Source organism: Corvus kubaryi, unplaced genomic scaffold (assembly GCF_017639235.1).
Source record: "Corvus kubaryi isolate FWS band 111438036 unplaced genomic scaffold, C.kubaryi_AGA036_p1.0 37308, whole genome shotgun sequence".
NCBI classification, from domain to species: Eukaryota; Metazoa; Chordata; class Aves; order Passeriformes; family Corvidae; genus Corvus; species Corvus kubaryi.
In genome coordinates, this window is record NW_024581096.1 from 12,519,494 (window position 1) to 12,543,077 (window position 23,584).

At 42.3% G+C, this 23,584-nt stretch overlaps 1 protein-coding gene and 1 long non-coding RNA gene across 4 annotated transcripts; one reads left to right on the forward strand and one right to left on the reverse strand.

Annotated features, from left to right (window-relative positions):
- The first annotated feature begins 1,278 nt into the window (after nucleotides 1-1,278).
- Nucleotides 1,279-23,056, forward strand: SLC45A2 (solute carrier family 45 member 2). Of its 2 annotated transcripts, XM_042028543.1 has the most exons (7): nucleotides 1,281-1,885; nucleotides 2,974-3,150; nucleotides 8,985-9,292; nucleotides 13,584-13,727; nucleotides 14,943-15,066; nucleotides 15,891-16,096; nucleotides 19,931-23,056. In XM_042028543.1, exons 1-7 carry the CDS (start codon nucleotides 1,447-1,449, stop codon nucleotides 20,153-20,155), a joined length of 1,623 nt encoding a protein of 540 aa, XP_041884477.1. In that variant the 5' UTR covers nucleotides 1,281-1,446; the 3' UTR covers nucleotides 20,156-23,056. The 2 variants fall into 2 exon arrangements, with proteins under 2 accessions (XP_041884478.1, XP_041884477.1); XM_042028544.1 differs by lacking the exon at nucleotides 2,974-3,150 and having other exon boundaries at nucleotides 1,279-1,885.
- LOC121664885 lies at nucleotides 9,573-20,093 on the reverse strand. 2 transcript variants are annotated; one of them, XR_006016163.1, is made up of 4 exons: nucleotides 20,005-20,093; nucleotides 16,366-16,471; nucleotides 12,170-12,352; nucleotides 9,573-10,634 (listed from the first exon to the last, which is right to left on the reverse strand). It is a non-coding gene; the product is annotated as an uncharacterized LOC121664885 (long non-coding RNA). The 2 variants fall into 2 exon arrangements; XR_006016162.1 differs by lacking the exons at nucleotides 9,573-10,634; nucleotides 12,170-12,352 and having other exon boundaries at nucleotides 16,177-16,471.
- Nucleotides 23,057-23,584: the final 528 nt, after the last annotated feature.

The window sequence follows — 23,584 nt, forward strand, 5'->3', positions numbered from 1 at the left end:
AAATACCTGCCAACTAATAAACCTTTCATCTCCTTATGGAAAAATGGTAGGCAACTTTGCTGCACAGGTTTTAAACAATGGTTATTGCATGTCTGTTTTCATTTCCTTCAAACTTAAGCTGTCAATTGAAACCATCTCTTTCAAGGCAAAAGAAAATCTGCTTTTAAAAAGAATTAGTTATATGGCATTAATACAGTATTCTGTAGTCCAGTGTGTGAGGAATTATGACATGAAGGCTTGGGGTTTTTTGATAATTTTGTCTATGTTTCGCTGAAGATTGGTTTGTTGGTTACAAAGGCTTCCAAAGCTGAGGTGTACTTTAGCTCATTTTACATGTGTCATGGCAAAAATGTCAACATTATTACCATAAAAAAACCTTTTACATTCTACTACATAAATACTTGCCTGGAAGCATGAGTTATCTGGTACGTCCTGGCAAGTTGTCTAAACCATCGGCAAAAGCACCTTAAGTTTCCAGCTGATCATCAGTCTAGTGTAAGTTACTGAATATTATACACTGTTACCAGAGGATTTGACAATTTTCTTAGTCCCAGATGTATCTGATTGTGTTGGAGAAAAATCAGCGTTGTCAAATGTAATTTCCATTGTACAAAAGTTTTGAAACTGAAATTACTGACATCAGTTTAAAACCTCATGTTGCTTCAGTGTAGGTTGGATCAGCTGCCTCACTCAGGTGCCCAATCCTGAAAGCTACAGTTTGAGTAATGTCGCTACAGGTTTTCCTTAAGGCCTTCCCCTGGCAGGTAAGACTGTTTAAAAAACCCATGTCTAAGTGATCCTAATATCCGTTGTTTTCAGAAACCAAGAAAATAATCAATTCTTTTGAGGGCAGTACACAGCAGATACAAAATAGTACTTATCAGTTGCTGATTGACAGATTTCTGTCAAGATTTATATCTGCCTCTAACGCTCAAGGGCGATGGATAGGTTCACTTACTCAGCCTCATGAAGTGCACTGAAATCCTCTTCCAGATAGATACAGATTTTCTTCCCAGTTCAGTCAGCAGGGAATGGTCACTCTGTCTTATGCTCATGTTTGCTGAACGGAAAGACAAGGAGTAGATTACTGGTATTGCTGATGTCTTACAGCAAGATCTTACAACAAGAGGAACAGCTTTGTGTCAGGCTAATCCTGCGTCTGGACCATGTGATGTATGGTCCTGTTGTATGTGCGCTTCATGCATAAACAGTAATTCCTCAGTTGTGGAGAGTTGGGAGCAGTGCAGACACCTAAAGACTCAGATCTGCGAATGTGAACACACACTTCCCCACCCCCTTCCTGGCATAACTTGTGATCGCAGAGCCATGAAAGTATGTGAGTCCCTCCCCCAGCACAGACCGATCCCACCCGGCATATGATCTGGGCCCCATGTCAGCCGGAGCAGGCAGCACCAGCTCACTGCGGCGCTGCTTGCAGCCGGAGCAATGACCTTAACGAAAGAGAGCTTCCACAAAGCTCTTCCACCCACCTCTGAAGTGGCCAAGGCCAACATGGACAGCACCAGAGAGAAGCAGGAAGCTCCGGGGCAGTCAGTGATGAGGACTGGAGCAGTGGTGCCAAAGAAGCGAGCGGTGGGAAGGCTGGTCATGCACAGCATGGCCATGTTTGGCCGGGAGTTCTGCTATGCCGTGGAGGCCGCCTTTGTCACTCCGGTGCTGCTCAGTGTAGGGCTGCCCAAGAGCCTCTACAGCCTCGTGTGGCTCATCAGCCCTATCCTGGGCTTTGTGCTACAGCCTGTGGTAGGTTCAGCCAGTGATCGCTGCACCTGTTGCTGGGGCAGGAGGCGACCTTACATTCTGTGTCTGGGCATCATAATGCTGTTAGGCATGGCTTTGTACCTCAATGGGGACGTGATGATCTCAGGTGAGTGAGGGGTATGTGTTATGCTGACATAGAAAACTCATCCTAGCCTTTTGTATCAGAGAAAAGAGAGGGGTTCCTCTTTTCCTTCTTAAAATGCACTGTTAAAATTTGGTATCATGTGACTTGGGAGCACTGAAAGAGCTGGGGAGCACTGGAATCTTTGTATGCACTCAAATCTAACACTGCATGTTATGTACCCTGTACACAGTGTTCTGTAGTTTGTGCATGTGATTACAGTCTGTTGTATGTTGGTTTGGTTGCCTGATAAGCTCCTGCAGGTAAAGATTTGCTTAGGCCTTAGAAGTTTTTATGAACTAAGATCTACCTTGTTTGCTTAAATTATAGTATTGTTTTTGTGATGTAATACATATCCAAACGGAATCCCTGTTCATCCCTATTTTAGATGGATTAGTATTCCAAATACTAACACTTAAATTATTGCAGCACTGATTTGACTTAGAACAGTGTTGTGCAGGTAAAAACAGAGATCCGTAACTGCCTGGAAACTGTTGCAGCTGAAACATGCAAAATCAAATGGGGTGGCATCCCTATTGTTACATTTTAGCTTGGAATGTAACTTGTTAAAGTCTTGATAGAAAGTTGTTGCTGACTAGGCAGATGGGGGAGGTGTGTGTCTTTATGGATTGATTTATTTTCTCTTCCTGAATATTGTTGGTGTTAAATATACTTGATTTCATTGACCCAGAAAGAGATGTTGCAGATAATTTTTGATTATCTAAAGCAATATAAGGGTGGGACAAATAGAATAAACCAAAAAGTACTGCAAAATGCATGTGTTAGGCTACCAGAGCCTGCCTTGAAGGTGTAATGGAGTAGACTAAGGATAGTGATGCACTTGGTCATGGAGCTTGGAGCATTCTGAGCACGTGCTGACTCAAGGCAGTAAGTCAACCTAGCCCAGCTCAGCACTTCACAGACTCAGCTCTCCTGCTTCTCTGATGAGATTCTGGTGTCACTATTGCATAACCAGTCATTGTTTAGATTTTGAGATATAAGGAAAAACAAAATTTGGTCTTGCAGAACATGGTGCTATTGCTGTCAGAATGAGGGTGTTTTTCTTTTTGTAGCTTTCATCAATGAGAAAGACAAGCAGCGGACCTGGGCAATAGTCATTACCATGCTGGGAGTAGTACTTTTTGATTTTGCAGCTGATTTTATTGATGGTCCCATCAAAGCGTATTTATTTGATGTCTGCTCTCATCAGGATAAAGAGAAGGGTCTGCATTACCACGCCCTCTTTACAGGTACTCAGATCCCTTCTTTTCCTCCCTACCTCTCAAAGGAGAGGAAGGTAATTGCATGGATTTTATCCTCACTGTGTTTCTAATCTTGAATGAACTGATCATCTGATCCTGCACTTCAGTCACGAGTCTTTTGTTGCTGGGTTTTCACTGCTCCAGAGAACAGCAACTTGTGATTTCTGCTACAAGAATTCTGCAAAAAGCTGCTGGTGTAAACAATGACAGCAACACAGACATGATTTAAGGAAGAGTAGTTAGTTATTGTAAAAGTGAAGTAGTTCAGTTTGTTCAGTTCAGTGAAGTAGTGAAGTTTGTTCAGTTTGTTTTGGTTTTTTTCCAAGTTTTTGGTGAGGCAAAAATCACTGGATGTAACTCATTTCATTGCTACTGCATATAAAAATAACATTTTTGATTCAGCATGTGACATGGAACAAGAGCTGCACAAGCCAATTTACTTTCACTCTTCAGCAGTGCACCAGTATGCGCTGTACAGAAACAGGAGTTCTGTGTAAAATTCAGAAATTCACAACTCCCACAGAATAGGCCCAAGTAGTTCAGTGCAAGTTCTTGCAAATGAAGTTAACAGCTTCATTTGCCTTTGTACATGTTTGGAATGCTGCCGAGTTACAGAAGGACACAAAACTGTTGGAACAAATCCAAAGGAGGGCCATGAAGTTGATAAGGGGACTGAAGCACCTCTCCTATGAGACAGGCTGAGAAAGTTGGGGCTGTTCATCCTGAAGAAAAGGTTGTGTGGAGACCTCATAGGAACCTTCCTGTGTCTGAAGGGGGGCCACAGGGAAGCTGGAGAGGGAGTCTTCTTTAGGAAGATGAGGGGAAATTTAGGCTGGATCTTAGGAAGAAATTCTTCCCTGTGACGATTTTTGCCTTTTCTTTTATACCCCTGTTACACCTTTTTACAACTTCTGTATTCTTAGTGCTTTTTCCCTACATTCTTGGACTTGTTTGTCAAGCTAAGAGACTAAACATTTTAGAAGCTTCATAGCTAGGGATCAGTGTGCCCCAGACCCCAAGGTCCTCTCCAGAACACATTCTGTAAACTAAGATAGAACCATCCAGGGGAAGGTTCCTTGGGGAGGGGGGCTCACTTGAGCCTCTCATTGGGGAATCTTTGATAGATATGCTAATTAGTAAAACCTATAATGCTATACCCGATCTTTTGGGAGGCACCGTAGTGTGCATTTCGGTGCATTCGACCTGGACGTGTGCACCTAAGGATCCTTAAAATAAATACCAAGGTAAAATCCCTTTTCGACTTCTAACTGTGTTTGACTCTTGATTTTAAGACCAGGAAAAGGCATCAGTGGTGATGCACAGGATTAGGTTGTCCAGGGGGGTTGTGGATGCCACAACCCTGTCAGTGTTCAAGGCCAGATTGGATAAGGCCTTGAGCAGCCTGGTCTAGTGCAAGGTGTCACTGCCAAATGCAGGATGGTTGGGGCTGGGTGATCTCTAAGGTCTATTCCAACCCCTGATTCTATGAAATCATCTGTACAATGTGAGCCCTGTGTTGGGGAAATGCACAGGGTAGACACCTAAGGCTGTGTACCTGTGAAGAGACTCTGGAGCAGCCTCCTGCCATGTCTGAGAGCAGTCTCTGTGAAAGCACTAGACAAAAAGCAGACTACATGAGAAGTCATGCAGTCTTAGTCACAGATTTTTGTGGCTTCTGAGCCCCACCAAGAGCAGAGACACATAGATTCAGTAGCAGTTACTCTGCTCAAGGAGGGAGGTGTAGTAGCTACTGACAACAGGCCAATTTTGGACACAAGAAATACCTGTGTCCAGGAACACAGATTATGAGGGAAGCTTAAAGCCACATGGGAATGAAATCTGTATGACCCATTAGAAAATGACAGATAAAATTTTAAAGCATCACTTGTTTGGACATAGAGAGGAGTGAGTCTCTATATATATTCAGCACAACTCTGGTTGCCTTTTTTTTGGATGATACTAAAAAGTCTCCAAATTTGAAGATTTGAAGCTGCAGATTTAGCTGTTTCGTTTGTGCACTGAGCTGTGAAAAGGGATGTGGGACAAATAGTATGAAAAAAGACTGGGGCAGAGTGCATTACTTGGTCCAGCACCCTGAGCTCTCTATAGCAAGTTCATCAATATTTTAACCCTTCCTAATTGAAAATTCTCCAGTCTGGTGTTGAAATCCTCCCTTGACTGGAGTTCTACAGCCTCCCAAGTCACTCTGCTCCAGCAATTCCCTGGCCTTGTGTAGCGGGTTGAGTTCATAAACTGGGCAGAAACACCAATTAAGTGTAGTGGTTTTGGTTAAAAATATTCATTACTTACTTATTTTCCTTCTGTGAGATAAGAATTAGGAAAAAAAAAAGCAGGCACAAACCTTAAACAGTTGCAGTACAATGAAAGAGTTTTATTACTAATAGAATTAGAAGTAAAGAGAAATAACAAGAAATTAAAGCCCCCCCCCCCCCCCTTCCAGCACTTCTCTCCTTTTACCCAACTCGCACAAAGGATAACAGAACATGGGATGTTAGTCAGTGTTGCAGTTCTTGAAAAGTCTCTCTCTTATGCTTAAGGAAAAAAGGGTTTTCTTCAGCTGCGCGTGGTTCCCAAACTGCCACCAACAGCAGACCTGCCTGGAAACAAACAACCTGCTGTGGTGTAAAAGATCTCTCTCATGAAAAATCTCACAGTTCCTTCACACTGCAAAACATGAGCCATCACATGGGGTTATTAATCTTTTTAAGGATGAGTTATTTTGGCCTGCACACAAAGGCTTTCTTCGCCGCAAGTCTCTAAAAGCCTCTCACTGCTTCTATATAGCTTGGCATAGGCACTCTTCACAATCTTCACAGGCCACACGTGAATTCTTCATCCCCCCATGTACTTCAAATGGATTAAAGAGACAAACAGGTTTTGATATTACAGTTTCTTACCACAGCATGCAAGAAGGTTTTTTAGCTACGCGCGAGAATCGCGACACCGCCCTCTTTTGTCGCGTCGCCATGCTCAGCTCCGTCTCACGGGACTCACTTTCTCTTTCTCTCTGACTCTGAAGCCACCATGTTGAAGAGTGTTCTTGTTCAGGCTTTACGGTGGAGGAAGTCTCGCTCCCTCTGTGCTGCTGGCTTTGTGGTGTCTTCTTCAGTTCAGCACGAAGTGTGCTGGCTGCAGACAGGAGGCTCTGCCGGCTCCCGTTGACTCCGCCGGCTCCGCATGGAGAGGAGAAGGACCCGCCTGTCCCCAGAAGCCACGCTGGCTGGTTTTAGCTGTGGCAGTCCATGGCTGGGTTTAGCTGTGAGCAGTCCATGGCTGGGTTTAGCTGTGGCAGTCCATGGCTGGGTTTAGCTGTGTGGCAGTCCATGGCTGGGTTTAGCTGTGTGGCAGTCCATGGCCGGTTTAGCTGTGTGGCAGTCCATGGCTGGGTTTAGCTGTGTGCCAGTCCATGGCTGGGTTTAGCTGTGAGCAGTCCATGGCTGGGTTTAGCTGTGAGCAGTCCATGGCTGGGTTTAGCTGTGTGGCAGTCCATGGCTGGGTTTAGCTGTGTGGCAGTCCATGGCTGGGTTTAGCTGTGTGGCAGTCCATGGCTGGTTTGAGCTGTGTGCCAGTCCATGGCTGGTTTTAGCTGTGCGGCGGTCCATGGCTGGGTTTAGCTGTGAGCAGTCCATGGCTGGGTTGAGCTGTGTGGCAGTCCATGGCTGGGTTTAGCTGTGAGCAGGCCATGGCTGGGTTTAGCTGTGGCAGTCCATGGCTGGCTTTAGCTGTGTGGCAGTCCTTGGCTGGTTTTAGCTGTGCGGCGGTCCATGGCTGGGTTTAGCTGTGAGCAGTCCATGGCTGGGTTTAGCTGTGGCAGTCCATGGCTGGTTTAGCTGTGGCAGTCCATGGCTGGTTTTAGCTGTGAGCAGTCCATGGCTGGGTTTAACTGTGGCAGTCCATGGCTGGTTTTAGCTGTGGCAGTCCATGGCTGGTTTTAGCTGTGTGGCAGTCCATGGCTGGGTTTAGCTGTGAGCAGGCCATGGCTGGTTTGAGCTGCCTGTGGCTCTGGGACAGTCCCCCCGCAGCGACCCAGGGTCTGTGCCACAGTGTTGGGAAAGGGGGGAAGGGGCAGTGGCCCCGGCCCAGCCCGGCAGGGCCTGGAGGCTCGGGGCCCCCCCCACCTTCCAGCAGGCGAGCTGGGACAAAAGGCAATTCCCGCCTTTCCGTACGGTTTAAATATGTAAATTGTGAGAACCGTCATTAGTCTAAAAGACTGTTCATCAACTCAGGTTCAACCCAATACACCTTGGCATTAGTTTTCCCTAAAATCTGATCTTAATATCCATTCCCGACTGTTTGTATTTATCATTCCCTGATATTTTATCCCAGTTAGACACAGACAGCAATCTTCCCATTTCTTTTCTACTTTCTGTTTTAGATATTATTTATTTTCCCCACTTCAGTTCCTTCTTTTTGTACTTAATATTTCTAAGATTTTACTCTCCAGTTTGCTTTCAGTTTGGGGTTTGAACATGAAACTTGATAGCTTTGCAATTATGAAACCCATGGCAACTTACACAAGTGGAAGAAAGAGTGCACACATCCAACACACAATATTTGGGCTTCATTCCACTATCATGATCCTTTTTTTTACAAAACAGCATGCAAAGACAACCTCAAATGTCAAACATTCTCTCTGCAAACATACACTGAAACAATGTAGTGTAGATTTTCTTTAAAAAGTTGTTAATAGCGTAATTTTTTTTATGAGAACAAGCAAGGATACAGTCCCCTATGAAATGCCACAGGACACGATGAAGAAGGGTCATAATCAGACCCAGGAGGGGGAAACAGTACAGAAAGCCCAGAATGAAATCAAAATCCTGTGTTTTGCTGGGAAAGCAAGTTTAGGTGCTGTTAGTTTTTGTTAGGTGAGGGGTTCTGCTGTACATTGTCATCAGTTCTCCTAAGCAGAGGAGCAGAAATGCTTCCAAGTCCTTGAAAAGTTGCTATCCTGTGGAGCTCCCACACATCCATCCACCAGAGCCACCTGGTTAACAAGGTGTCAGGAGTCTACAAAGGTGCCACCCCTACCAGAGCTCTGTATTGGATGTAACAGAGGGTACTTCCCTGTGCATCTTTGTGTGCACTTACAACAAAGAGAAGAAATTGTAAGAAAACCAAACTGACTGAAAGCTGGGTTTATTAACTTCAAGGCACAAAGTAGCAGTCTCATTTTACCTTTTAGTCTACCTTTTCTGACAGAATTAGTAAATGGGATTACACACTTATATTTGATCCTTTCTGTTTTCTCTTCCAAGTGATGAGGTACTTGGGTTTGTATAACTACAAAACAATGCTTTTGGGTTTATTCCCTTTTTAAAAAATTTCCCATGGAGGCAGCATTTATGTTTGGACTAAGCTAAATAAAATACATTTTACAAATTCTAAACTATAGATGGTCTCAATATAATTTAAGAAGTGTTTGTTCTGTGAAATTAAAAAAAAAAAACACATAAATTTCAGTAGGATTTTACTCAGTTCTACTTGTACTGTTTATCATTTCAAAGAAAATAAAGCTTCAAAGAGTCAAAAAAGGAGATGGACCCTATGTTGCTGTATGTTCAGGCAATTTCTGGAGAGCTCTGCCTACCAGATCTGAGAAGATTTTTCAAGAGATGTTTTAGTAACTGCTTATGTCTGTCATTATCTCAGTATTCCTATTTCTTGTGATAAATATCTGAAGAGTGATTATTCCATCATGTCTAGAGGGGATGTTGAGGGTATTATGTTTGTTCATTTGTTTATTTTATCAATGCTAGCACACCTTTTTTTTTTTTCCTTTTTTTCCCCCACCATTGTAGGTTTGGGAGGAGCCCTGGGTTACCTGACAGGTGCTATGGATTGGGGTCAAACTATACTAGGATATACCTTGGCATCAGAATTCCAGGTGATCTTCTTGTTTGCAGCCTTGGTTTTCATAATCTGCCTTACCGTACATCTGTGCAGTATTCCTGAAGTCCCATTCAGACACGAACACGAAGAGACAAAGTTCTTGTTGGAAGTGACTGAGCCCCATCAATACAACTCCATTGAGGAGGAAATCAAGAATGGTTACTTAAAATCAACATGTACCGAAATAAAGGCTGCAGCCAAGCCAGGGAAATGCGCGGTGAGTGCGGAGATGATTTTATAGGACGTATCTGCATCCTTGGAGACCCCTTAATTAGCTAATGCTGATTGTTTGTAATGGAATCCTTTCACATGCACAGAAAAGAACCTTCCACCAGGATACAGAGACAGGAGAAATCCTGCTTGCTTTTTTTTTCTTTTTTATTTTTTTTCTTTAGAAAGTATTGCCAGCAAGAGGCTAATTCTGATGCTTTGATCAATTGGCAGGGATGAAGGAGAACATGGTTTGGTTTTCTGCTCTATGTCAATCTCTTGATATCCTCCTCATGTGAATTTTGTAAATAGGATCTACTTTATCCTATAGTCTTGACAGAATTATCATAATATTGTGAACAAAGACTACAGACTATTAATCTTTGATGTACGTCTCTAATTCCCACTGAAGTCCACACAATTTTGTACATAGTACATGTGAAATGTGCATTCCCTCTCTAGTAAACATTTGGGTTTTCTGCTGCTCAACATTTCATTGAGTACTAATGTGTTTAAAATTGTTACTTCTACAGAAGTTATACCTTGCTACCAGAGTTTTAGTTTTATTTTGAGTGATATTGTAGCTGTGTCTTTGGAAAAACTTTGAGGTGCAAGAGAATAGTGAGTACTTTTAAATTCTCACTGTTATTTTGTTTCTGATGCATTTTTATGGGAGATTTCTTCAACCTAAGGCACCTAGGAAAAGGTGAATCTACCAGAAAAATATCTGGGGAGCCCACTTCTAGAATGGTCTTGGGAACAGATGATAATTTTTACTGTTTTGTTGATGACTCCTAGTGCTAGAAATGCTCACGGCTATCTCATGGTACCCTAGGTAAGCAAAGTATAACAAAATAGTGGTGACACAGTTGCTTCTCATTTTAATTTCACTTTTGGTCTCTTGGCATTATCCATCCCTGATACACTGATGCAAAGGTTTGATAAATCAGGTAAAACGTTTAAGCATGTGCAAATGGTTATAAGAAAGAAAGCAATACTCTTGTTTAATCTATAAATAAAAGGGATTTATTATCTTTTACTATTTGTAATTTGTTTTATAATAGCACTTGGTGTTTCTAACCTGAAGAAAAGTATTATTACACCAGATGCAAGACATATGAGATGAGCACTGCCTGATGAGAATGCCAGGCAAACACAGAGTGGGGCAGACAGCAAGGCAACAGTCATGGGGAGAATCTGACAGGAACGCTGTGATGCTGTCTCAGCTTCAGTTGGCCACTGCAGGCCAACTCGAGCAGCCAGCATCCTTCACCAGCGCTGTTCACTCTGAGCATCCTCCAAATTGTTAGAGATGCTGAGTGTCATTGGCTGCTTGGACAATGCAGGCTCTAAAAAAAAAAGAAGGCAAAAGAAGATGAGAGAGTGATGCAGTGGAAGTAGGGGACCAGATTGTGGTTTTGGGTAGCCTCTGCCTTGGCAAGAAATAATTCCACTGAGTGAGTAATGTCTGACACCTGAGGTGAAGCTGTGGCGTCCACTGTGGGCAAGCCTGTGCCGTTGCCCTTCTCTCTGATTAGGCTGGGCAGCCTGTGAGAGTCCCCAGTGCTTTGATCAGTCTCATGTTTCTTTGATGTGCCTGATTGTGTATGAATTTGAGACACTCTCTGCTTTAATGATCTGTCTCCTGTGGCACATGTTTGCTGAGTTCATTCATTACTGTAATCACTTCCTTGAAGAAATGGTTTGGCTTCCTCTTTTTCTGTCTCTTTTTTTTATTGCGGGCATCATGGCCCTATTTGTTCTAAATTAAGGCCTATGCTCTCACATGCTAATAGCTAACATGATTATTAATGAGATTTGACCTGTTACAGTATGACCAGACACACAAAGCAATTAGCCCTGTGTTCTTTTGCATAGTGCCAAATTATTCAGGGTCCACTGCCATAAAACCCAAGTCATATTGACGAAATGCTGCCAGCTTGCTCAGTCGTCTGGCTCACCATTCTGTGCCTTGGAAAGCCCCGAGCTGCCTAGAGAGACTGCACGGGCAATCCAGCGACTCGGTGGCTCCGAAATGTAGCAAGTGACAGCTGTAAAGCTAATGTCAAAAGCAGAAGCAAAGAGGTAGAAATACAGCCCAAACTCTGTGCCTTTAAATCCTGTTTCCTTATTCCTCCTGTCCCGAGAGAGACAGGAGAAGCTGTTCACAGAAGGGAGGCAGGAGCATGAGGGGCGAAGCCGACTTTCTCGGGGGAAGGGAGAGGGGAGGGCAGGAGCGAAGCCGGGTTATCAGCCAATCGGACTCTGTTTCGGGGGAGCCCGTGCTACTTTCAAGTTTTATCCGCGCTTGGAACAAAGGGGATTCAGAGCACATGGTTGAAACAAATCCAGACATGCCTGGCCAGCTCCGGGGCTGGGCTGCACCTCGGGGGCAGGCAGCAACATCATACTGCTTCTTCTGTATTCTTGTGAATCATCTTATGCCCTGAGTTGTAGTGATTTTCTTAGCGTTTGTTTGGTGTTGTGAGCTTTTGAAAGATAAGGTGCTTAAACAGAACCAAGCTTCAGCACATTATTTAAATTAGCATGCAGTTTGTGTGCTGATACGTTTTGAATGTGTGCATTAAACACTTCTAGTTTCCATTTCCACTCTCTGGACTATCTAAATAGAAAGAAAGCATTTCTATCTAGCTGTCAAATTATTGTTTGTAATCACTGCAGTGTCTTTTGTAGTTCCATGACCTTATCTTAAAACTTTGATTGGAAAGGCTATTTTTAAAAAAACTAAAGAAAGTGGAAGAATTGCAAACTAAATTAAGTCAAGTCAAACGATAATAATTATCCTTGAAATAACACTAATCAGTCAATCTGGAATTTTTTTGTTTGTTTTCTTTTTATATTTGTAGAAGAATATAAAACTTACCCTGTTTAAAAAAGACAGTGATGCCAAGAGAAATTCCAAGGGGTTTGGACAACATACAGTCCAAGGTGAAAGTCAGCAACTTGAATTTTGGCATTCCTATGAGGATTAAAAACCTGACACGGAAGCAAAGTATTTTCCAACTTTATATGTGGTGATTATTCATAGAGTAGCTTGCAGCATAGCCTAGTTCAAAGGAAAGTAGAATTGTGAAAAGTAAGTACAACACTGAAGGAAGAAAGGAAAAAGTGACATCTTACAGCAAATTGAAGACAAGATTCACTCCAGTAATTTCCAGTAATTAGCATAACTTTTTCAGTTCTTCCACATTTCATGATGTACTTCTTCCCTTACCATCTCTCCCAGCACTGTTGTCTCCAAACATTATGAGAGAAAACTGGAAGTGTTCCATCATGCACAGTTAAAATACTATCTTTCTTTTTCTTTAAAAGCACAGAATTATGCAGGAGCTTTAATGCAGGAAGAATTACATGTCAAAATACCTGATATCAAGCACACCTACAGTAGTCAAAAAAAAAAAGTAATACAAATGATCTGATGAATGTGACTGGAAAAGAAACTGAGAGTTTTGGGGCACAGGACTGAGACGAGGAGGGAAATAATGTGGGGCATTGAAGGTGGTGAGAAAATTTGGTTATCCTCATCAGTGAGATTTCTTAACCAGCACCAGTTAAGTTTTGATTGTGAAATGACTTATTACTCCCATGGTATGAGGTGTTTAGATGCTGGAGCTCACATTCTCTGTGTGCTACCATGATGAACCACAGCTTCTCCCTGCTTCATGGAAGAGAGGACAGTGCACAGTGGAAATGTCATCATATGCCTGAAGAGATAGAAGTTTCCCTTGAAAAATAAGTTTCATAGGGAATTCAGCATAGAAAATAGAACAGAATGGGAGTAAGGTCTCAGAAATGCTCAGATATCCACAACTGATACATTTTAATTTTCAGGAAGTATTTTGAGCATAACTTTTTTCTGTGGCAGCTTTAAATTTTCAATGCAAAGCTGATGGTCTCTATAAAGAAATAACTTTTGGCTTTGATTGTTTCTGTTGTTGGTTTGTTGGGCGTTTTTTAAATGTTTTTTTAATTACTTTTCTGAATCTGCTTTGGCAGAAAATTTCCCTTTGATTCTACATGTAAATAATCACCCTACTGATTATAACAGCAAGAACTGTTACATTCTTGTTGGTATACTCCATCTCTTCTGTAGTTTCTGGGAATTTTATAAACTGAAGGAAATTCAGTACACAAGCAACCCTTCCTAGCAAAAAAGAGAAGACTGGAAGTTTAGCAATGAAAAGATACTAAGGCCTTCTTCATTTTCTGTCAGCTATTTCAGTATTTCAAAATTTCAGAGCAATAATACTGTATTATTCTTGAATATTTGCTTTTAGGAAAAAAGGCAGATGACCCTTAAATCACTCTTGAAGACACTTTTAAGCATGCCATCCCACTATCGCTGTCTGTGTGTGAGCCACCTTTTTGGATGGATGGCTTTCCTGTCCAACATGCTCTTCTTCACGGATTTCATGGGACAGGTAAAGCATAAAATCCTCTTGCTTCTCCTTCCTTGTAGCAACTCCTCCTCCATCAAAAAGAAATGAAATGGTGTTACTATCCTGAGGAAATTACACTGGTGTCAGAGCCATTTATATCTGGATGGCTCAACAATAGTTTTTTTAAACCAGCTAATTAAGGTCAAGCCCTTGTTCGGAGCCTGTCTGTGTAATCACTGGGAAAAACCTTTAGTGTTCGTAGGGCCATTAGTGTCTAACTGTTCCAAGTGAAGCTCTCAGAGCTGGTCCAAACACATCCATTTTCTGGTTTGGCTTTGGAGCTGCTCCGAGATGGGCAGGTTTTCTAACTGGGGCAATGCTTGGATGCAGATGGCCTTGTCCTGGTGTGTGTGCAGCATACACACAAAGCCCCTTACCTGCTCTGCAGCCTCCCTGGCCTCAGGCCATGCAGCTCTTTGCACACAGGGAGCTACTTGGTAGCAGAAAGCTTTTATCTTCTTGCATTTGTCTGTCCTGTGTCCCTTTTGCCAGGAACTGTTTGCCTTCACAATATCCAGTAGTCCCTTTTCCATGCCATTCCCAGGGACTGTATGTCCTTGACAGTGATTCCTGCCTATATGGACATGCCTCCTTTCTTCCAGAGTACTAGTATGCTCCTGGCACAAACCCACTCACTGCCACTCCCTGTTCTTCTGTGGTTTCCACACAGTGTTCCCATTTCCTTGCCTTTCTTGTCTCTGTAGGCAAGGCAAGCGGGAGGTTTTTTTTCCCTGCAGCATAGATGAGCAACTGAAAGAAAAAAGTTTTGCTTGTCTAGAAAAAGAACTGAATAAGACAACAACTGTGTGGAAAAATGAGTGTGTTGAGGTAAACCTGAAAGAGAAAGCAAACAAACAAAAAAATGTAGATAAATAAGGGAAAGAAAGGCTAAGGCGAGAAGGCAGAAGTGGAGAGAGAAAGTTAGTTGGAAGTGAGACACCCAAAGGATAAAAGAGCAAATGAGACAATGAACAGTCCAGGAAAAGGCAGAGGGTAATAAATGAGGCAGACCCTGGGATGTGATAGTCCATGAGATGTGAGTGTGAAAACTGGAGAATTACAAATGAGTGGTTAGGACACTGCTTAACAGATTTCTTGGGTGCTTCCTACCAGGCATGGGGCCCTGTTCCTGCAAGAAGGAGACATTCTATCCATGCAGCCATCCTTGCCTTCTGTGACTTTTGTGGTCTCTTTCAGGTTATATACCAAGGTAATCCTTATGCACCTCACAACTCCACACTCTATCTTACCTACAAAACAGGGGTAGAGATGGGATGCTGGGGACTGTGCATCAATGCAATTTCTTCATCGGTCTATTCTTGTAAGTACCCACAAATGAACTACACCACCATGTTTACTATTTGCCATTGTTTAAAAACCATAAAGGGATGCCAAATTACCTGGATTTTTTTCTACATTAAAGCTTTAGGGAATGTTACATTCTCAGCATTGTTAGAAATTCCTATCTTAAAATAAACAGTTCCTGACCACATGATGAGGGGTCACTTTGGGACTAACACATTGTTCTGCACATGAACTGACCCTGAACACTTAAAATTATCCTGAAATTAACTGCCAGACTAAATTCTTAGATGCTCTTTCACCTAGCAGTGCCATAGCTGTAGGCTCTCAAAGGTGGCCTCTCCCCATCTGCACTCCCCATGCAGAAGTTCTTGCCAGAGGCTTGAAGCTTGCTCTCCAAAATTACATGTAAACATCCTAGCACAGCTCCCCAGAGAGATTTCACCATAACTCTTCCCAAGGATTAAAAAAACTACTTGTGATCTGAAAATTCAAACAAGTAGCATTTTGGGGGTCGATTTGAGCATCTAGAAGAGGCTTGAGGGAAATGTTTTCACCTTTGGAGCTTAACTGCAGGTATTTCTGTGTGGCCTTCCTGTGGAGGAACATCTATTCAGCACAAGTATGTCTGGGTGCAGCTGGAGTGCGAGCTGCAGGTTGAGCTCTGGGTGGTGTGGGCAAGTATTCTTTGGCAAGTTTATACCTACAATAATTTGAGGTAATTTCCAAAATCCTTATCTCCATCACAGCATTTTACAAAACACAATCCCTTAAAAGGAACTCCCTGATGAAATGTGACCTGTTTTTTTTAATCTTACCAGTATTTTTGCTTTCTTTTCGCAGATTTGCAGAAAGTCCTTCTGCCATACATAGGATTAAAGGGACTTTATTTCATTGGATACCTACTTTTTGGACTGGGTACTGGACTAATTGGTTTGTTTCCCAACATCTACTCTGCCCTGGTTCTCTGTTCACTCTTTGGAGTCATGTCCAGCACACTGTACACAGTGCCATTCCACCTCATTGCAGAGTACCACAGGGAAGAAGAAGTGAGTGCAATGTCTCAAGAAGCATTAAGTATATCTGTCTGTGTCTGTTCAATCTGGTTTGGGGGTAAACTGGACACAAATGGTGAGCAGCTTTGAATTTTAATTTTGAGCTGACACATGAACGGAAGGTTTCTGACAGAGAGAGTTAACATCCCAGCTCCAAACTCTCCAAACAGGTCTGTGATAAAACAAATAATTATTTATCATCACATCTGAAACTAAGCCAATCACAGTATGTGTTCAGGCAGTAAGCAGGTAACAGGGCTTACCTCTTGTGTTGCCTTCAGCTGCTACCTTTCTTATATCCTTCCTTCCAGCCATGTTGGCAAAGGCTTGACTTCTGAGAGCCTGAGGCGAACAACAATCCTGTAAAGGCTGTCAGAATTTTCAGTTAACTGCAAAGTGTTACTAAAGCTCTTAGCTAATAAACACATTACATTCTAGTAGAAACAATTTTATATAGTTCAGTATTAAATCATATACCACGTTCTCATTATCTTTCTAAATGTCTGGGGTTGGGTTTTTGTCCTCCATGGCATTAAATCCTGTTTCCAAGGAAAATCTGGAAAAACTTGCACACCTTGTATCATGTTACTGGGCACAGCAGGATCTTCATGTATTGTAAAGTGTTGAGTTTTTTTAATGGAAAAGTTCTCTCAAGTCTCTTAAGTTAGTGAAATAGTTGGAAACAAAAAAGATTAAGGAGAGTTGGGAAAAATTAGGAAAAGTTCTCAGTATGTCTTGGGATATCTGAAGAAATTAATAAAGGTAATGTTGAACTATTGGAAAACCATATAGAAACATAGTTGAAACCAGCACAGGTCCAGATCAAGTGCTGGAGAACATGTCCTACCATTCTGTACAACTTTCACCAGCACCCTCTGAATGATGAACACAAGAAAACCCTTTAATTATTCTACTGAATGCTAGGAGGATGTCTCAAAGTAGTTAAATATTTCATATATCTGATTCCCAATTTTTCAGTTCATTTCTTTGCTCCTTCCAACAGAGAATGATCATGATGTTTTATAAACACAAAACAAAGGACAGGGAATGAGCCCAGGTTAGGGTGAGATCTCAATTTTAACCTCAGGTCAGCCAACTCAGAGAGGAGGAGTAAATGAAAATTTTAGTCTGTTCCAAGACATAAGTGAAATAAAATATGCTGAAGTGTGCATAAACTTTATACTTACTAGGCCAATATTCATGTGTTACTTGTAAGACAACCAATTCTTGTTTGGTGTATGGTACTTGGTATGACAGATGTTAAATGATATATAATTCTATGTTAGATTTTATATTAATGGATTGAGGTTTAGCTCCAATTTTCTATAAATAGGATAGGAAGAAAACATCAGAGGAAACATCAAGCACAAGGTTGCGTTCATTTACAGATTCATGTATTTGTGGTCAGAACTACTGCCACATAGGAACACTGGGAACAGCCTGGAAAAATAGATATAATTTATTTTAACAGGTGTCTAAAATTGGGACTTAGTCATTTCAGAACAAGGAGCAGACATTTTCCCTCACTATACACTCTACCAAAATCATGTGCTGTGTTTTATAATGCTGCCATTTCAGCTCCTGTACTGTGCTGCTGTTCCCTAGCAAATTCAATTTTTTTCTACTGGATTAGGAAGAGACTGTTTGTCTCCAGTACTTGTGAGCTTTGTGTGGCTCAAAGGCAAGGTAATAGGGTTTGCAAAAGCAAAAAGCATCTTAATGGCCAAGAGCATTTGGATACCAGAACACAGCAGTGCAGCTGGCCTACAGTGTGGGAACCTCTTGTTGCTGGAATAAAACCTCCTCCATTTAACAGCCTATGCAGGAAGAAAATAAATATGTAAATTATCACATAATTTCCCAATAAAACAGAATAATTCGTTCCTGGAGGAAGGGACCACCAGAGATCATGTAGCCCATGCTCAAGGCAGATGGAGCAAGCTCCCCCAAGTCATGTCTGGTCTGGTTTGAATAATTCCAAGCATGGAGACTCCACAACCCCTCTGGTTAACCTGTTCCAGTGATCCACCAGCCTCACAGGGTGCTAACATGCAAGATACTTTCACAGAATAAATGAAGGTTTTTGCTCTGCTATATATATCAAAGCAGATACACAGATAATTAGTAGTTAACAGGTGTCCTCAGCAGTGCAGAAGAACCCTAGTCTGCATGTCTGTTTTCAGGTTGCTTTTATCCCCATCAATTAAAGTATTATATTTGTATTTTAATACTGAATTCCTTTACGTGCTTTGAGCCATAACTTTGAGCACATACTTGCCTGTATGTGTGTGGGGCACATCAGCACTACTGTAAGGCCTTTGGACATGGTTCCTCACAACATCCTTCCCTCTAAATTGAAAAGATGGATTTGATGAGTGGACTGTTGGATAAGAAGGTGGTTGGATGGTCACATCCAGAGGGTAGCAGTCAACGAGTTAGTATCCAAATAGACACCAATGACAAGTGGTGCCCTCAGGGGCCTGTATTGGGACCAGTGTGATTTAATCTCTTCATTAATGACATGGATGAAGTGATTGAGTGCACCCTCAGCAAGTTTGCAGGTGACACCAAGCTGTGAGGTGTGTTTGACACACCTGAAGGACAGGATGCCATCCAGAGGGACCTGGATATGCTCAAGGAGTGGTCCATGGGAACATCATGAGGTTTAACAAGACCAAGTGCTGGTGCTGCACCTGGGTCAGGGCAACCCCCGGTATCAGCACAGGCTGGGCATGAACACACCCAGAGCAGCCCTGCCCAGAAGGACTTGGGGGTGCTGTGGGTGAGAGGCTGGACATGCCCCGGCCATGGCACTCACAGCCCAGAGAGCCAAACGTGTCCTGGGCTGCATCCAGAGCCCTGTGGGCAGCAGGGGAGGGAGGGGATTGTGCCCCTCTGCTCCGCTCTGCTGAGACCCACCTGGAGCACTGCATCCAGCTCTGGAGTCCCAGCACAGGAAGGACAGGGACCTGCTGGGGTGAGTCCAGAGGAGGCCACCAAGATGGTCAGAGGGCTGGAGCACCTCTGCTATGAGGAAAGGCTGAGAGAACTGGGATTGTTCAGCCTGGAGAAGAGGAGTGACCTAATTGTGGCCTTCCAGTACCTGAAGGGAGCTTGCAAGGAAGATGGAGAGGGGCTTTTCACAAGGGCACATAGTAATAGGACAAGGGGGAATGGTTTCAAATTTAGAGAGAGTAAATTTAGGTTAGATATTAGGAAAGAATTCTTTACTGTGAGGGGGGTAAAGCACTGGATCAGGTTGTCCAGGGGAGTTTTGGATCCCCATGCCCGGAAGCGTTTAAGGCCAGGCTGGGTGTACACTTAAAAGCCCTGGTGTACTGGAAAGTGCCCCTGCCCACGACAAGGGAATTGGAACTAGATGATTTTTAAGGTTCCTTCCAAAACAAACCATTCTATGATTCTATGATGATTCTTCGATAATATAATAGTATGGCTCTTTCAGCTGTGAGTCAGATCTAAATTATCCATGACAGGATGACCTGTTAAACATCAGTTTGATAGAGCTCAAATTGACAGGAACTTGAAAAAAAAGTGTAATACTTCTGGGCAAGTTTCAATTACTTTCTTAAGGGATGGAGGGAAAAAATGCAGATGAGAAAATCTGGACAATTTGGTGGAAGCTTGGAAAACTCATTGTTACCTGTAAATCTCTGTGATAACCTCTGTAGCCTCTCTGGTACAAGAATGGAATCAGAGAGGTATCAACCTGTCCTGCTGCCCCTGGGGCTGTAACAGTGCACTGGCCAAGAGTTGCATGTTGCTGACACTGTCCCGTTTCACTGGGGTTTGTTCTGTGCTTCTTTGCAGAGCCTGAAGCTGCAGGAAGGGGAGCAAGCAGGGGAGCACGGGAGAGGGAAAGGCATTGACTGTGCTGCTCTCACCTGCATGGTCCAGCTGGCCCAGATCATCCTCGGTGTGGGCCTGGGGCCCCTGGTTAGTGTTGCTGGCAGTGCCGTCACCATGATTTCAGCATCCACAGTGGCACTGATTGGCTGCTGCTTCTTGGCTGTCTGTGTTCGCTACGTGGACTAGGACTGCAAGGAGCAACTGCAAGAAATCTCCCCAGGGGAGCGTTTTCTTTCTGGGTCAGTAGGACCGGTGCTGTTTCTGTGCTGACACTGCTGGCACATCGTCCTGTCTTACCTCCTTGGATCAGTTGCAATTCCAGAGCTTTATGAAATGGAGACTTGATAAAACTGGTTACCTAACGCCTCAGATATACACACACCCCCAGTGTGTTCACATGCTGTGACATGTGATGGTGTGTGTGCCCACGGTGTTTTGATGCTCTACCCTGGGAGTCATTACAAAACTCCTCATTACCAATTTGTGAACGTTAATAGATGAAGTATGTGATAAATTGAAGTAATATAAAAGGACAGAGTTAGGAATAAAGTTTTTATTTATCTTGTTTTTCAAGTGTGTTAAGCTGGGGGCTGTTCCCTCCAGTAGTCAAAAGCTGCAGGAGATTCAAACAGGTGTCAGAGGTCACTCAGGGTGCAGTTCTGTTGTGATTAGTTGTACTGCTAAACGGGATCAGTTGCTTACCAGCTACGGTCAAAAGCAGATTTGGGTGTGAAAAATGACTGAAATATATAAAAGATTGAAGCCTGTTTTTTAAGAGCATCACTGTAAAGCAATTGTTTTGTACTGGATCCTTCTGCTTCTGTATTAATGAAGTGAAAGTACTGGCTGGGCTTGTCAGGAAAGTCTACCTAAGGCTGCTTTGCACATCCATGCGTAGGTACCTAAAAACCTGTCTGTGGGAAACAACTGCCATTTCCTCCTTCTTTAAGAAGCGGCCTCTCAATTTTGATGCTGTAATTGAAAAAATACACTTGGCCAACGTAACAATTTGATGGATGGTTAAACACCACATAAATCTTGATATTGGATATGACAGCATTTACCTTAAAGTAGCATCTCTCTTTTCTCTGTTTTCCTTCATTCTTTGACTGAAAGAGCATTTGCTCTTCACAGAATATTGTAAATAAATTCAGTTCTGCAAAGCACTATTAGGAGTTATTGCACAGTAAATACATAAGCTCAGTTATTTGTATTTAATTGCATATGAAGCTTCATTGTTATTTTATAATATTGCCAGAGTTTTGAAAAGCCTGTGTTTGTGAAAGCAATATACTGTATTTATGCTGTGCTTCCTCTGTCCTGAAAAGTGTCATATCCATCCACTATGTTATATGTTAAGCCACATGAAGCCATCTGCTAATGCAATATTGTTAATGAACATTGAGAGACTATGGACGAGTATGGTGTTTATGGTTGTTTTTGTCCTTAATGTTGCACATGTATAATCAACACTGTTCAAAGAAATGCAGTGTTGAGCTTAATCAGCTCCTTAGCAGCTCTGCAAGATACGAACTGACAACATCACAAATAAATGGTTAGATTTGAGCATCAAGTACCTCTGCAGAGATGCATCAGCTTCACCCTCTTTTTATGTTTTCAAGAATAGAGTGAGTCACATATTCTCAGGAAAACCAATTTTCCCTTAGGTAAATTCTTATTAATTTTAACAAGCCTGTGGGAGCCTCAGATGCCTTTTCTTAGTGATGACTGTGTCTCCACTGTAGGTCCCAAAAGGGGCTCAGCGCGTGGTAAACCTCACTACAGCATCTTCATCCTGCCTTTTGAAGAAACCACATTTTATGGTTTCTTTTGGTTTGTGTTTCTTCATTTCACATGCATGCAAGAGAAAAAAGAGAAAACCTGGGAAGACAGAGCCCCTGGACTGTGTTTGAAAGAGTTTGCAGGCACTGAGATGGCTGGAGCACAAGGGCCTCAACTGGGACAAACAGGAGGAAGCCAGAAGATGAAGGATTGTTGTCTTCTCAATTAGCTTTATGCCATCATTAACTCACTAACTTCCATTAACTCCATATCTCCTGGGAGGACAATTTTTCAAGGGAAGAGCAAGGAATCTGTGGAGCCATAAAAACAGATAAAGGAGGATGTGATCTGGTTTTATAGGACTGCACCACATAAGCCTGTGCACCAGGAGCTGAGGTCATAAAGCTTTGATTCCACTGTGAGGCTGAGAAAGAAATTTGGAATGTTTACCTATGTCTTTGTCAATATTTTTTTGACACCAATTTTTTTAACACCATTGGAACATTAACATTTAAATGGTCAATGTCGTCTCTGTTCTGTTACACAAAGAGAACACTGGCATTGATTCAGGCCCACAAAGTGACCATAGATCTGTGGCAATGTAAGAAGGGTTCTGAACCTGCAGAGAGGAGAGAGGGGGGTCCATCATGTATATCAGTGCTTTTATTTACAAATTTATTCAGAGAAAATTGTTTCAGGAACTCATATTATCATTTCTCATGATCTCATGATCTTTCCCTTTAAAGCCCACTGTGTACTACAGAAGACAGAAACATTAAAGTCATCTTTTCTCTGCAAATCTCCATAAAAACATCCTATATTGTTCCCAGGACTTCAAAACGGTATTTTTATGAGTCTTTGTTAGAAATAGCAAACTGATAAAAAAGTATATACAATGTGGAAAACAGTGTCTGAACAAAAAAAAATTATGATGGTGCTCATTCTGAAGTTGAAAATGTATCTCAAGTGTTACTGAAAACAATATAAAATGTTCCTAACTCATAAAAGGGGAGTAAAAAAGTATTTCTTCTAGCAATAGAAATGTTACTAATATATGTTACTAATATAAAATGTTACTAATACATGAAAGGGGATAAAATATTTATTTCAGCAATAGAAATGCTAAAATGTTAAAAATGTTGAAGGTGTTGAAGGATTGTACTGTAATGCTGTTAATTTAAGAAGTTCTGCCTTTTCTGTGCTTTTACATTAGTTGTGGACTTGAGCCATCAATATGATCATTTATTGTACTTAACATCAACTTTTATAGCCATGATATGAGTATAAAGTTATAAGTACCCTGTGCCTGATCTTTCTCGTCTGGTTTTATTTCCATATACATAAAATCAAATAAAAGAAGATCGTCTCTGTATTATGTTTATGCAAATGATACACTTAGATGAACCGCACACAATCCCAGAGTGGGTCTGGCTGGAGGAGCCCACAGTGGGTCATCCGGTCCAACCTCCTTGCTCAAGCAGGGCCATCCCAGAGCACACGGCACAGGATTGTGTCCAGGCAGTTCTTGAATGTCTCCAGTGACGGAGACTCCACAACCTCTCAGTCACCTCTTCTCGAGGCTGAGCAAGCCCAGCTCCCTCAGCTTTTCCTCATCAAAGAGATGCTCCAGTCCATTAAGCATCCTTGTATCCCTCCTCTGAACCCTCTCAAAGATGAGATGTCTTGCGACAACCAACCCTCCTCCCTCTCACTCACACAAAAATAGTCATGGATGAACAAAACAAGGCAGGAGACAAGTCTGTCATCTTATCTTGATGGCACTTCCCTTTTTCTTTCTCTTACGAACATCTGCCACTTATTCCCCTTTAACAA

Bases quoted from the DNA above. Each gene is read 5' to 3' on its own strand.
- SLC45A2 (XM_042028543.1), top strand. From the start codon at position 1,447: ATGACCTTAACGAAAGAGAGCTTCCACAAAGCTCTTCCACCCACCTCT. The intron at 13,728-14,942 runs GTAAAGCATAAA...GGTCTCTTTCAG, and splicing joins TCACGGATTTCATGGGACAG to GTTATATACCAAGGTAATCC. The intron at 15,067-15,890 runs GTAAGTACCCAC...TTCTTTTCGCAG, and splicing joins TTCTTCATCGGTCTATTCTT to ATTTGCAGAAAGTCCTTCTG.